Source organism: Chiloscyllium plagiosum, unplaced genomic scaffold, assembly GCF_037043375.1.
Source record: "Chiloscyllium plagiosum isolate Xiang-an unplaced genomic scaffold, Cpla_swu_hap1 HiC_scaffold_7, whole genome shotgun sequence".
NCBI lineage: Eukaryota > Metazoa > Chordata > Chondrichthyes > Orectolobiformes > Hemiscylliidae > Chiloscyllium > Chiloscyllium plagiosum.
In genome coordinates, this window is record NW_028270145.1 from 63464123 (window position 1) to 63478793 (window position 14671).

Sequence of the window (14671 nt, forward strand, 5' to 3'; positions counted from 1 at the left end):
TCGATTGTCCATGTGACTTAACCTCGTTAACCAGTCTACCATGTGGAATTTTGTTGAAGCTTACTGATGTCCACATAGATCACATCCACCTCTTTGCCCTCATCAATCTCTTCATCACTTCTTCAAAAAAGCTCAATCAAGTTACTGAGACACAATTTCCCATACACATAGCCATGTTGACTACCCTTAAATCAGTCCTTGCCTTTCCAAATACATGTAAATTGAATCCCTCAGAATCCCCTCCAACAATTTTCCCATCATCAATGTCAAGCTCACCAATCTATAGTTCCTTAGCTTTTCCTTACCATTTTGCTTAAATAATAGCACCACATTAATCATCCTCCAGTCTTTCGGCACCTCACCGGTGGCTATCGATGATACAAATACCTCAGCAAGGGCCCAACCATCACTTCCCCAGCTTCCTAAAAAGTTCACCTGATCAGGTCCTGGGGATTGATCCACCATTATGCATTTTAAGACATCCAGCACCTCCTCAATGTAATATGGACACTTTTCAAGGTATCACTATTTATTTCCCCAAGTTCTCCTGCTTCCGTATCCTTCTCCACAGTAAAAAAAAAAATGCTACATACTCATGTAGTATCTCACTCATCTCCTGCAGTTTCATGCATAGACATCCTTGCTGATCTTTAAGGGGCCTTATCCTCTCCCTCAGGACTCCTTTGTCCTTAATGCATTTGTAGAATCCCTTTGGACTTTCCTATTTGCCGAAGTATCTCATGTCCCCTTTCTGCCCTCCTGATTTCCCTACTAAGAATACTTTTATTGCCCGTATACTCCTCTAGAGATTCACTCAATCCATGCTGTCTATACCTGACATATGCTTCTTTCTTCTTCTTGGCCAGAACTTCAATTTCTCTAGTCATTCAGCATTCTGTACACCTACCAGCCTTGCCGTTCACTCAAAAGGAATATACTCTCTCGTTATCTCATATTTTAAGGTTTCCCATTTTCCAAACATCAACCTGCAACCATCTGCCCCCAATCAATTTTTGAAAGTTATTGCCTAATGTCATAAAAATTGGCCTTCTTCCAATTTAGAACTTTAACTTTTAGACCAGGTCTATCTTTTTCCATCACTATTTTAAAACTAATAGAATTATGATCACTTGTCACATAGTGCTCCCCCACTGACACTGCTGTCACTAGCCTGCCTTATTTCCCCAAGATTAGGTCAAGTTTTGCACCTTCTAATACGTACATCTACCCACATACTGAATAAGAAAATTTTCTTGTACATACTTAATAAATATCTGTCCATCCATTCTGTTCATACTATGGCAGTCCGAGTTGATGTTTGGAAAGTTAAAATCCCTTTCCATTACCACCATATTATTCTTATTGTTAACGGAGATCTCCTTACAAATTTGCTTCTCAATTTTCCACTGACTATTGGCGGGATCTATAATGCAAGCCCAATAAGGAAATCATCCTTTCCTTACTTCAGTTCCACCCAAATAACTTCACTGGACATACTTCATGAAATATCCTCCCTGAGTACAGCTATAATGGTATCCCTTATCAAAAATACCACTCCCCTCCTCTCTTGCCCCCCTGTCTGTCCTTCCTATAGCATCTAAACCCTGGAATATTAAGCTGCTAGCTCTGTCCATCCATGAGCAAAGTCTCTGTTATCACTATGATATCCCATAGCCAAGTTCACAACCATGCCCGGAGTTCATCTGCCTTACCTGTCACCGCTTGCATTGAACTAAATGCAGTTTAATTTATCAGTGCTACCTCACTTTGCTTTGCTTCTGCCTGCCTTGACTATCCAACTTGCTCCTTTTCCCAACTGAACCAGCATCAGACTGATCCTTTTTCTCACTATTTCTCTGCACAAACACACCCCCATCCGCTCCACAACTACACACACTAGTATCCATTTGTGTGGTCACTTTCAGAAATAATGGACTTGGACCCGGACCCCAAGATTCCTCTATTTTTTTTATTCATCCATGGGATAAGGGCATTGCTGGCTGTCCAGCATTTAGTGCCAATCCCTAATTGCCCAGAGGGTAGTTAAGAATCAACCATATTGCTGTGGTTCTGGAGTCATGTGCAGGCTAGACTAAGGAAGGAGGACACTTTCCTTCCCTAAAGAACATTAATGAACCAGATAGATTTTTCTGACAATCGACAATGGATTCATGGTCATCATTAGACTCTTAATTCCAGATTTTTATTGAATTCAAATTCCACATCTGCCATGGCAGGATTCAAACATTATCTGGGTCTCTGGATTAACAGTCCAGCAATAATACCACTAAGCCATCGCCTACCGATATATCAACGCTCCTCAAGGTTCTGCCATTCACCATATACTTTTCTCTTGTATTTGACCTCCCAAAATGCATCACCTCACTCTTGGCTTGATTAAACCCCACCTGCCATTTCCCCACCCAACCTTCCAAATGCTGTATGTTTTGGTAACCTTCCTCACTACCCACAAAACCATCAATTTTCATGTCATCTGCAAACGTGCTAACCAGACCACCTACATTTTCATCCAAATCGTTTATTGATGCATTACAAACAAAGAAGGTTCTGGCACTGATCATTGTGAAACAGCACTGATCACAGAGCTCTAGTCAGAATAACACCCCTCCACAACTACCCTCTGGCTTCTACAACCAAGCCAATTTTTTTTTAAATCAAAGTTGATAACTCACCATGGATCCCATGCAAATTAAACAGAAAATGTGGTTGCATTTATAAAATGTTTTATGTAAATTATACAATTGACTAACAAAATATAAAATATAGATTAAAATACAAATACAGTAGTTAATTCTCTGTAAAAATTCACAATGTACATTTTACCTTGGACCAATAAACATTTTCACATTCCAAAGAATTGGGACACAGTATTTCACTGATGTATAGGATTACACAACTTGAAGGTGAATTAAATTATTTTTACTTCTGTGAAAGCATTTACAATATACAAAGCACATGGATTTAAAAGAACAGCTTTTATAGTTAATAAACTTATGCTGTAGGCAGAATACTCACCACATTAAATGTAAACATAGTGAAATAGAGAAAAATCAATAATCTATCCATTTAAAAAAATAATTACAGTATCCTTTCATAATTATGGAAAACAGTGGCATTATTGCAATAAATAACTCAAATTTGGAAAGGTAGATGCGAAAACATTTGGGGTTACAGTGCATGCAGCATATATCAATATTTAGAAAAATTAGTTAAAAGTAGAGATTGTCTATAATATGTAATTGCCATCAGATAGATGCTATATTTTATAAAAATTCATAATTTGGCTAGTTAGGTGTTAATGCACTTAAAACTACAAAATGTAGTGCATACAGGGAAAGCTAGTCACCAGTGCAAAATAAATCATGAAAAGCCACAATGACTATGACATTGAATATAATATTAAACCATAAACTTGAACATTGTCAAGATTTTAGAACCAACAGAAAATATTTTCTTTCAATGACCCCCAAATTTTTTTTTACTTCTGAGGGAACTTGTTTTAAATTTTAGTTTCCTTTCTGGTTACATACTAACCAGCTAAACAAATATGCTTCATTTACATAGTTTCACAAGTTTTCTGTCTTTGTGCTGCGGCAATTTTAAATTCTTAAAAGCAAATGATGTTTAAAAAATAATCATATGGTAGAAAAAATCGGAAATAAGCTGTTACAAGGATATCACCTGAAATGTTAAGCATTTTATCGTCAGATTCTAACAGTCTATATATTTCCAGCATTTTCTGAATATTGTATAGAAGCATTTCAGAAAGCTACTTTTCTTCCATTATATTGCCATTTGTAGAAACAGACAATAGACAATCTTCGGGAAACAAAATAATCAATGGTCCATTTTAACCTTATCAAATGAGCTGTCAATTTTGGTCAGAGTCTTTCTAATGCGTAGGGCAGTTAGTCTTGCTGATGGATTATGATACCAACATTCCTTCATCACCTTTGCAAGAGATGTTAATGTCTGTTGATAAAGATGTAGTAATATTATCATTAAATATTCTCCTTTAATGTTCTTGCAATTAATTTAACAATTATTTACTAGAATCCTTGCTTTTGAAACAAAGGATCACATTTTTTCCTATACTATTCTTCTGATCACATAGCTGATTAGCAAGAGCTGTGAAAAATCATCATGATATTGCTACTCAATGGAAGGCTTAACAAGACAACAATGGTGACAAAACCAAGAACTGTGAAAAACTGGTCAGATTTATAGAGATGCACAGCACAAGAAAAAGACCCTTTAAACCATTGCATCCACATGGTCACCTAATTATTCTAATCCCATTTGAGATAATTTGGTCCATTGGCACTTGGGATGCAAAGAGCATAGAAAGCAATCTAAATACTTCTTAAATGTTATGAGCATTTCTGCCTCTACCATCCCTACATGCAATGAGTTGCAACACCCTCTGAGCAAAAAACCCTTTTCCTCATATCTCCTCTAAACTTCTACCCTTTATCTTAAATCTAAGCCCACTTTGCCATTGATCTCTCCATTCTTTCTGCCTTTACAATTTATACCTCTCAATTTTACACAAGTTAGTTATGTTCCTCTCAATCCCTTCTGCCCAAAAGCAAAATAATACCAGACTGTCCAGTCTCTCTTTGTATCTGAAACTTTCCAGCCCAGGCAACATCCTACTAAATTTCTTCTGTACCCTCTCCAGCCCTATCAAATCTCCCATGTGGATTCCAAATCTGCACACAATATTCTAGTTGTGGCCTAACCAACAATTTTGTACAGTTCCAGCATATCCTCCCTGCTCTTCAGTTCTATGCCTCGGCTAATAGTGTCAACTATGCCTTCTTAACCACTTCACCTATCTGTCCTGCTAGCTTAGGGACCAATGCACATCAAGGTCCCTCTGATCCTCAGTGTTTCCCCAGGGTCCTATTGTTCATCATGTATTCCCTTGCCTGTCCAAATGCATCCTTGCAGATTGAATTCCTTTTAATAAATCCAGCTGATGCAGTGATTCAAACGGAGCATAACTTCAGTCAACAATGAAAACTTCAGTCAACAACAGAAAAAAGTAAAAATTGCTAAAACAAAAATCAGTTGCTGAAAAAAAACTTTGTTGTACACATCACGACATCATCGCAATGAGCTTATTCAGATTTGGAGATGCCAACATGAATGGGAGTTGCAAACTCAAAGCAAATTCAGGCATAATTCCCTCAATGGTGCGAAAGTATACCCTAAAACAGATTAGCCTGTTTATTAAACATATTGTACAGAGGAAAAATCAGTTCAATTCTTATATTTTAATCTAATGAAGTTCAAGGTTTTCAAATTTTTAATCTCATTGTGGGTTATTCAGTTTTCTCATGGAGTTATTCCAGTACAAATCTAACAAATTAAAGTGGTATGACTTTCACACTCTAATCACATCCACAGTACAATGTACAAGTATAATAGCATTAAACAGCAGGCCTGAGTAGGTTCTCTGAACCAATTCCTGAATGAAGATGTTTTTTGGAGGGATTTCTGTCTACAACCTGTGTACATGGTATAGGAACCCCAAAACTACAATGTTCTATAAAATTTCATTTATGGCTGTCTCATTTTTCTTCATTTAAACTTCCTGTTAAAAATAATTAGCAGATACTACTTCCATCAGTACATTTTACAGCAAAATAGTCCCGGTATTCTTAGCAATATTAAATTTTTCACTGTTTTCTATTGTGCATTAATTCAATTTTAACTGTGCATATCAAAAATATCCCAGCAATATATTTTACTTTTTATTAATTGAAAAAATGTTAATAAAGCATATCAATTGACAGAATCCATAAAGGTTTCAATATTGTATATTTTAACAGTTATGGTGAAACATCCACACTAACCGGATCTGAAAACCATCTGTTGGGAATATTTGGTCTTTGTTGATCCAAGCAAATCACTTTTTTCATATCATCAAAACCAGGATCATTAGGAACAAGGTCATAAAATGGAGGTTTATAATCTTCAACAATACCTAAACGAAAACAAAACTTTGTATGAAAAATAGAAAGTACTCTATTTAGATTAGATTAGATTACAGTGTGGAAACAGGCCCTTCGGCCCAACAAGTCCACACTGACCCACCGAAGCGCAACCCACCCATACCCCTACATTTACCCCTTACCGAACACTACGGGCAATTTAGTATGGCCAATTCACCTGACCCTGCACATCTTTGGATGGTGGGAGGAAACCGGAGCACCCAGAGGAAACCCACGCAGACACGGGGAGAACATGCAAACTCCACACAGTCAGTCGCCTGAGGCGGGAATTGAACCCGGGTCTCTGGCGCTGTGAGGCAGCAGTGCTAACCACTGTGTCCTGCCGCCCAGTATAAGTTAAAATTGACAATGATTATGCACGTACATTTAACAAACATTACTTGATTAGAGAATTAAAGATGCATATTAAGATGCAAACACTGCTGATCAAGCATTGCGATTTCCAAACATCATTTAAGTTTTAAAATACAAGATCAGATCAGACAGCTAATTTCAGAATAGAACTATATCCTTATTCAGTTTCCCTGGATGTTAAACTCTTCTGGCTTTCCACAAGGAAATTCACCTCAGCGACTATTATAAACATTGAATTACTTGTCATTATTTGTAAAACAAATGTATAATGGAGGGTATCTAGATGTCTGAATTTAATGATTTGAAAGCGAAGCCAGGAACACACTGAACACAAAAATTAGTCATTTGGTTCTAAAATGAACATTACAGGTCTATCCGACAAAAACTTTCAAAATAAAAATCAATATATAGTGGATGTTGGCAATCTGAAACAAATAACGCTAGAGAAATTCAGCAGGTTTGGCAGTATCTGTGGAGAGAGAAACAGAATTAACCTTTTGAGTCCAATATAAGTCTTCTTCAGCACAGAGAATGAAGGACCTTTTAAAACCCAAGCAAAAATCTAGAAAACTGTTAATGGAAATTAAATAAGTTGAGGTCATAATCCAAACTCTCCAAGAAAAATCACTGAATTGAGCTGTTGATGGATTCTCATTACTTCTAACACCATAACTCCATGCAATTCTGTACCTTTTTCTGTACCTTTTGGATACAGAGAAACCCAGTCCAACTAGTGATGAATCAAGGGGCAGTAAAACTCCATTTAAATAAAAAAGCCACAGAGCAGGAGAACATTGCACATTATCCTTGCATGTCAGGAAAAATATGACAAAAAGAATGAGAAAAAAATCCAATGCAAAATAAATAATAATATTTGAAACTAACTCCTGACTGACCAGAGAGCCAAAGCACAAAACTGAACCTAAATTAGGTCTAATTGACAATACAGTTAGAAATCTTTGAGGAGAAAGTGAGGTCTGCAGATGCTGGAGATCAGAGATGGAAATGTGTTGCTGGAAAAGCGCAGGTCAGGCAGCATCTAGGGAACAGGAGAATCGACGTTTCGGGCATTAGCCCTTCTTCAGGAAGAAGGGCTAATGCCCGAAACGTCGATTCTCCTGTTCCCTAGATGCTGCCTGACCTGCTGCGCTTTTCCAGCAACACATTTCCAATACAGTTAGAAAGCCCATAAGGATAAATAGCATGAAATATAAATGTCATCCTAGTTGGAGCGGTACATAGTGGTCTTTAGATTTTGGGATAACAAAAAGAGAAAAGAGGAATCTTTACTCAGAGTTCTGAAGGAGGGTCATTGGACTCCAAACATGAACTTTGTTTCTCTCTCCCACAGGTGCTACCAGTCCTGCCAAGTTTCTGCGACAATTTCTGTTTTCTTTCTTAAGTCTGTAGCTGATTAGATGATGCCTAATGCTGGCCTTAAGCACTTGGAAAGAAGTATCTCTGTTCTAATATGGCTTACTTTGAGAAGCACAAAGATTTATCAAAATATTTGAAGTTTGCATGACGTTCTGTAATTGAACTAAGAACTATGAAAGATGTGGTTGATAAATATTCTATTCATAATATTTATGATTTAATTCTGCAATCTAAGCAATAATCAGGTGAACCAAATCACCCTTCCTTAATAAGCTGATCTTTATTTTGTCATTCGCACCTACTATGAAGCTATAACTCATCTTCTCTATGCTTATTATTTCTCTCTTTGTTTGACCTATGATACTTTGATCTCCAATCTCCTTTCACTTTTTTCTTAACTGTCCTCTATTCCTCTCTATCCACCTTTTCCAATAACATAAAACTCATGTCTTCTACACCTCTTTATTTCCAATGTTTAAAACAGTCAACAAATTCATCCAGGGAAACAGTCCTCAAGTTAATAGGTAAAATTATTGTAAACCATGATGCTTCACGGCTACAATAGAAAAAGTTTTAAATACTACTTTAAAAACAAAAGACAATGGCAGCACAGAGTTAGCAGTTTTCTTCTGAATGTGCATGTAATGACAAAATCTTCTTTAATTAATATGCATCATTAACAAGGCAGTTCTTGTCAGATTAGAATATCTAACACATCTGAGGAGAACACAAGGTTCACCATTCACTAAGTTTCCCATAAACCTTGGTACCACAATGTAGTCAGTGGGTAAATATGCCCAAGTAATGCAACACATGATGTAATATCTAATTCCAGAGATTCTGACAGATCACATTTTCAGCAAATTGTTTTTTGCTCCATGTTAACTCAGGCAATAATCAAGCAATAATAATTGGTTTTATCACAAAAAAAATCATTGTTGTGCATATTTAAAAAGCATAGTCTATGTATATTAATGGTTCAAAATGCAAATATTTAGAATAAGTTCTTCCTTCTGCAGATTGGCAGATTAAAAACCAAATTTCAAACATACACATGACAAAGCTCTAAGGAAAAGTCTGTCAGTCACAGAAATGTTTTGTGGCTGGTAGTTTCTGGGAATTGCATTAAGTATAAAGCTTAACATTAAATTAAATTATAAACAGAAAAGTAAGTAAACCAACTCAAGTCAGGTGTACTATTTGCTAACTAATGTACTTAAAATAAAAAAGTCCAGAAATGGCATTGTGCCCAATACATTCTGGGAAAGGAATTAAATATAAAGCTTATTTTTAAGCAAAATGGTAAATAGAACAACAGTTTTCTCTGAAGTGACATTGTCTAAATGGAGTGATAGCACACACAGGGGATTTGAACAGAGGAAATGCAATCCATAGCAAATGCACAAACAATGATGGTGCTGCTAAAAATAAATACTCGACACCTGCTCTTTTGAAAACTTAAAAATCACCTTCACCTTACAGATTGATTTTGAATTAATTGGAACATATTCCTTCAATTAGACACAAAAACAACAGATTTTCTTACATGGCCAATTTTACATAAGCAACACCTCTGGGCATTATTAGTATTTTGAGTAAAAAGTTTTTTTGTGATGAGGTTTAAGGGAACAATCTCCAAGTTTGCAGATGACACCAAAATTGGAGGGGCAGTGGACAGTAAAGAAGGTTCCCTCAGATTGCAACGGGATCTTGATCAGATGGGCTAACGGGCTGAGGACTGGCAGATAAAATTTAATTTAGGTAAATGTGAGGTGCTGCATTTTGGAAAGGCAAATCAGAGTAGGACTTATACACTTAATGATAAGCCTTGGGGGGGGGGCTGAACAAAGAGACCTTGGAGTGCAGGTTCATAGTTCCTTGAAAATGGAGTCTCAGGTATTTAGGATAGTGAAGGTGGCATTTAGTATGATTTCCTTAATTGGTCAGAATATTGAGTACAGGAATTGGGAGGTCACATAGCAACTGTACAGGACATTGGTTAGGCCACTGTTGGAATATTATGTGCAATTTTGTTCTCTCTCCTATCGATGCTGAGAAACTTGAAAGGGTTTAGAAAAGATTTACAAGGATGCTGCCAGGGTTGGAGGGTTTGAGCTTTAGGGAGAAACTGAATAGGCTGGGGCTGTTTTCCCTAGTGTCAGAGGCTGAGGGTTGACCTTATAGAGGTTTATAAAATCATGAGGGGCATGCATAGGATGAATAGATAAAGTCTTTTCCCTGGGGTGGGGGATTCCAGAACTAGAGGGCATAGGTTTAGTGTGAGAGGGGAAAGATATAAAAGAGACCTTAGGGGCAACTTTTTCACTCGGAGGGTGGTACGTGTATAGAATGAGCTGCCAGAGGAAGTGGTGGAAGTTAGTACAATTGCAACATTTAAAAGGCATCCAGATGGGTATATGAATAGGAAGAGTTTGGAGGGATATGGGCCGGGTGCTGGCAGGTGGGACTAGACTGGGTTGGGATGTCAGGTTGGCATGGACGGGTTGGATCAGTGGGGTCTGTTTCCGTGCTGTACGTCTCTATGACTCTATGAACTCAGCCCTCACATCTCTCCTAGGCAACGAGTGCTAAAGACTCTCAATCCTCAGAAGAAATTCCTCCTCATCTCAGTCTTAAATTGGTGCCCCTTAATTCTGAAACTAGAATTAGCTTCTAGTCCTAGACTCTTCCATGAGGGGAAATATCCTCTCAGCATTTACTCTGTCAAGAACCATAAGAATCCTATTTGCTTCAATGACATCATCTCACATTCTTCTAAAATCTAATCAGTAGCGTCCCAACCTGCTTAACCTTTGATCAGAAGACAACAACTCCATGCCAAAGTCATCCTAGTCAATATTCACTGAACTGCCTTCAATGAAATAATGTTTTTTTCCTAAATAATGGGACCAAAACTTCTCAATACTCAAATGTGGTCTCACCAGTACCTGTACAGTTGCAATAAGACTTCCCTAATTCTTAAGGATGAGCAGCACGGTGGCTCAGTGGTTAGCACTGCTGACTCACAGCGCCAGGGACCCGGGTTAGAGTCCCACCTCGGGTGACTGTCTGTGTGGAGTTTGCACATTCTCCCCGCGTCTGTGTAGGTTTCCTCCGGGTGCTCCAGTTTCCTCCCACAATCCAAAAATGTGCAGGTTAGGTGAATTGGCCATGCTAAATTGCCCATAGTGTTAGGTGCATTAGTCAGGGGTAAATATAGGGTAGGGGAATGTGTCTGGGTGGGTTATTCTTCAGAGGGTTAGTGTGGACTTGTTAGGCTGAAGGGCCTGTTTCCATACTGTAGGGAATCTAATCTAATTTTATAATCCAATCCCTTTGAAGTAAGGTCCCACATTCCAATAGCCTTCGTCATTGCCTGTTGCATCTCATAGAGATGTACAGCATGGAAACAGACCCTTCAGTCCAACCCGTCCATGCCGACCAGATATCCCAACCCAATCTAGTCCCACCTGCCAGCACCCGGCCCATATCCCTCCAAACCCTTCCTATTCATATACACATCCAAATGCCTCTTAAATGTTGCAATTGTACCAGCCTCCACCACTTCTTCTGGCAGCTCATTCCATACATGTACCACCCTGTGTGTGAAAAAGTTGCCCCTTGGGTCTCTTTTATATCTTTCCCCTCTATCCTAACCCTATGCCCTCTAGTTCTGGACTCCCCGACCCCAGGGAAAAGACTTTATCTATTTACCCTGTCCATGCCCCTCAATTTTGTAAACCTCTAAGGTCACCCCTCAGCCTCTGACGCTCCAGGGAAAACAGCTTCAGCCTGTTCAGCCTCTCCTTATTGCTAAAATCCTCCAATTTCATGCACAAATATCCCCAAGTCTCTTTGTGTTACAGTTTTCAGGGATAATATTCTCAGTTGTTACAGTCAATGAAACCATACAAGCACTCACCATTACTGATTGTTCTTCTTGCTACTTCCCACAAGACTAGACCAAAGGCCCAGATGTCCACCCTCCTGAATGAATCAAATAGATTCACCTGAATTGTTTCATCCAATATTTCAGGTGCCATATATCGCTTGGTCCCTACCCTGGGATTATTACCAACATCCAAATGATTAGTACACTGGGAATGCATCACAGCAAGACCTGAAAAACAAATGCAAAGCAAATTTTTTTAAAAATTTGCAGAATACAGTCAGGGATCAGAACAAATGGGTCAAATAACTCGACAGTTCACTTAAAATTCTTAAGCATTCTTCACTTTTTATCTTACACTTCACTACTTTGTAGATAAGCCAACTGAACATCTGGACAACACTAACAATGGTTTCAGATGTCAATATGCATTTTCTGTGGTCATTCTCACAAGTTGTATTAAATTGAATTACTTTGTCATGTGTACTTAAATGAGTACAGTGAAAAGTTGTTAAGTTGCCACTTCCAGTGCCATCATAGGTACAAAGGTAGCTAGCTATAATGCTTAGTTACAGAATAGTTAAGTGAAGAAAAAAAAGTTACATTACAGCTAAACACAGTATAACCATAGCTCGGAGAAAAAAATAAGTTAAAAAGACAAACAACAAAGAGGATTGATGAGGGCAGAACGGTAGATATGATCTATATGGACTTCAGTAAGGCGTTCTACAAGGTTCCCCATGGAATACAGGGAGAACTAGCCATTTGGATACAGAAATAGCTCAAAGGCAGAAGACAGAGGGTGGTGGTGGAAGGTTGTTTTTCAGACTGGAGGCCTGTGACCAGGATCGGTGCTGGGTCCTCTAATTTTTGTCATTTACATAAATGATTTGGATACAAGCATAAGAGGTACAGTTAGTAAGTTTGCAGATTACACCAAAATTGCAGGGGCAGTGGACAGCGAAGAGGGTTACCTCAGATTACAACAGAATCTTGACCAAATGGGCCAATGGGCTGAAAAGTGGCAGATGGACTTTAATTCTGATAAATGCGAGGTGCTGCATTTTGGGAAAGCAAATCTTAGCAGGACTTATACACTTAATGGTAAGGTTCTAGGAAGTGTTGCTGAACAAAGAGACCTTGGAGTGCAGGTTCATAGCTCCTTGAAAGTGGAGTCGCAGGTAGATAGGATAGTGAAGAAGGCATTTGGTATGCTTTCCTTTATTGGTCAGAGTATTGAGTAAGGGAGTTGGGAGGTCATGTTTCGGCTGTACAGGACATTGGTTAGGCCACTGTTGGAATATTGCGTGCAATTCTGGTCTCCTTCCTATCGGAAAGATATTGTGAAACTTGAAAGGGTTCCGAAAATATTTACAAGGATGTTGCCAGGGCTGGAGGATTTGAGCTATAGGGAGAGGCTGAACAGGCTGGGGCTGTTTTCCCTGGAGCGTTGGAGGCTGAGGGGTGACCTTATAGAGCTTTACAATAATTATGAGGGGCATGGATAGGGTAAATAGGCAAAGTCCCTGGGGTCGGGTAGTCCACAACTAGACGGCAGAGGTTTAGGATGAGAGGGGAAAGATATAAAAGCGACCTAACGGGAAACCTTTTCACGCAGAGGGTGGTACATGTATGGAATGAGCTGCCAGAGGATGTGGTGGAGGCTGGTACAATTGCAACATTTAAGAGGCATTTGGATGGGTATATGAATAAAGGGTTTGGAGGGATAGGGGCTGGGTGTTGGCAGGTAGGACTAGATTGTGTTAGGATATCTGGTCGGCATGGATGGGTTGGACCGAAGGGTCTGTTTCCATGCTGCAAAATCTCTATGACTATGACAAACATCACACTCTCCCAGTAAACCACCACAGGGGGCCTCCAGGTGATCTGACCAGTGGCTGCCTCCACGCACTGCAATGTGGGCCACTGGCATCTCTGCTTCGGGCCACTGACAGCCGTCCCCACTTCAAAGGCCAGGGCTGGGTGTCTAAGGCAGAGAGAAGGGACGAAAGGAGGAAAAAGAACAGGCGGAGCATACGAGCTCTGGCTGCAGTGTCCTACTTCACCACCATCTTACCAGAAGAGTACAGCATGGTTGCCAGATTGGAATATTTTATTCATAGCTAGAGAGTGAAGGTTTTCTTGGAAGACGGAAGCGGAGTATAGCAAGGACAAGTAGTACCAAATAATGAAGCAAAGCAAGACAAAATCTGGAACTAGGGGACACTCCCTACCATTACTCCTTTTCTAAAAGAACCAGCAATTAGCCTGTAAATTAACACAATCTGTAAGACTTCTGAGAAAATATGATCAAGAATTGGAGTGGGGTTATCCCTCACTCAAGGGCTGATCAAGGGATCGAACATCATCAGCATGGGAGTCGCCCACCAAGAACCACCTCTGCCCATCATGCCAATCTTCATCAGTGTAACCAAAACTCAAGTGTCCTTCCAATCTTATTCACTAATGGCCTGGATCCTTCTATGATCCTGGGTCTTCGGTGGGTACATTAATAGCCATTGCCTCCCCAATGATCTTTGAATCAGAGGAAGGCCCACACCTCCCCAGTTAAGGGAATGGCTTCCTTTGTCCTCTTCCTCATGGAAATCTGACATTCAAGTGACATTCAAACTTGCATTCAAGTGAAAATGCTAATTAGCTTTGATAACAAAGCTCTTATCATCCTAGAAGTGGACAGTTTACAGCATCATTCAGACATGTCTTTGTTCCACTAGTTTCCCTGGTAATTTTCTCTTTTAATAATTGTTTTAGTCCTTTCTTCTCCCCCCTATTCATTTTCTAATATTGGGATGCATTGTGTACACTAAATATTTGTTCAAAGCCATTATTTCTTTGTTTTCCAGTATTAATGCTTCAGTTTCACACTCTGAAGTACAAATGCTCATGTTAACTGACCTCTTCCTTTTAATACATGTCTAAAAGCTTTTGCTATTTCTTTATTTGCTTATTCTCATATTGTAATTTCTCCTTCGAAAATTCAATCTGTGCT

At 39.0% G+C, this 14671-nt stretch overlaps 1 protein-coding gene across 2 annotated transcripts in view; it reads right to left on the reverse strand.

Moving 5' to 3' along the window:
- Positions 1–2727: 2727 nt before the first annotated feature.
- LOC122551613 (activin receptor type-1-like) overlaps positions 2728–14671 on the reverse strand; it is a 165838-nt gene continuing 153894 nt past the window's right edge. For both annotated transcript variants that reach the window (XM_087989072.1, XM_043693797.2), the window contains exons 8-10: positions 11695–11892; positions 5883–6013; positions 2728–3993 (exon numbers count right to left, since the gene is read on the reverse strand). In XM_087989072.1, the coding sequence (XP_087845198.1) occupies positions 3859–3993; positions 5883–6013; positions 11695–11892 (464 nt within the window). In that variant the 3' untranslated portion in view covers positions 2728–3858. The remainder of the gene's footprint in view (positions 3994–5882; positions 6014–11694; positions 11893–14671) is intronic.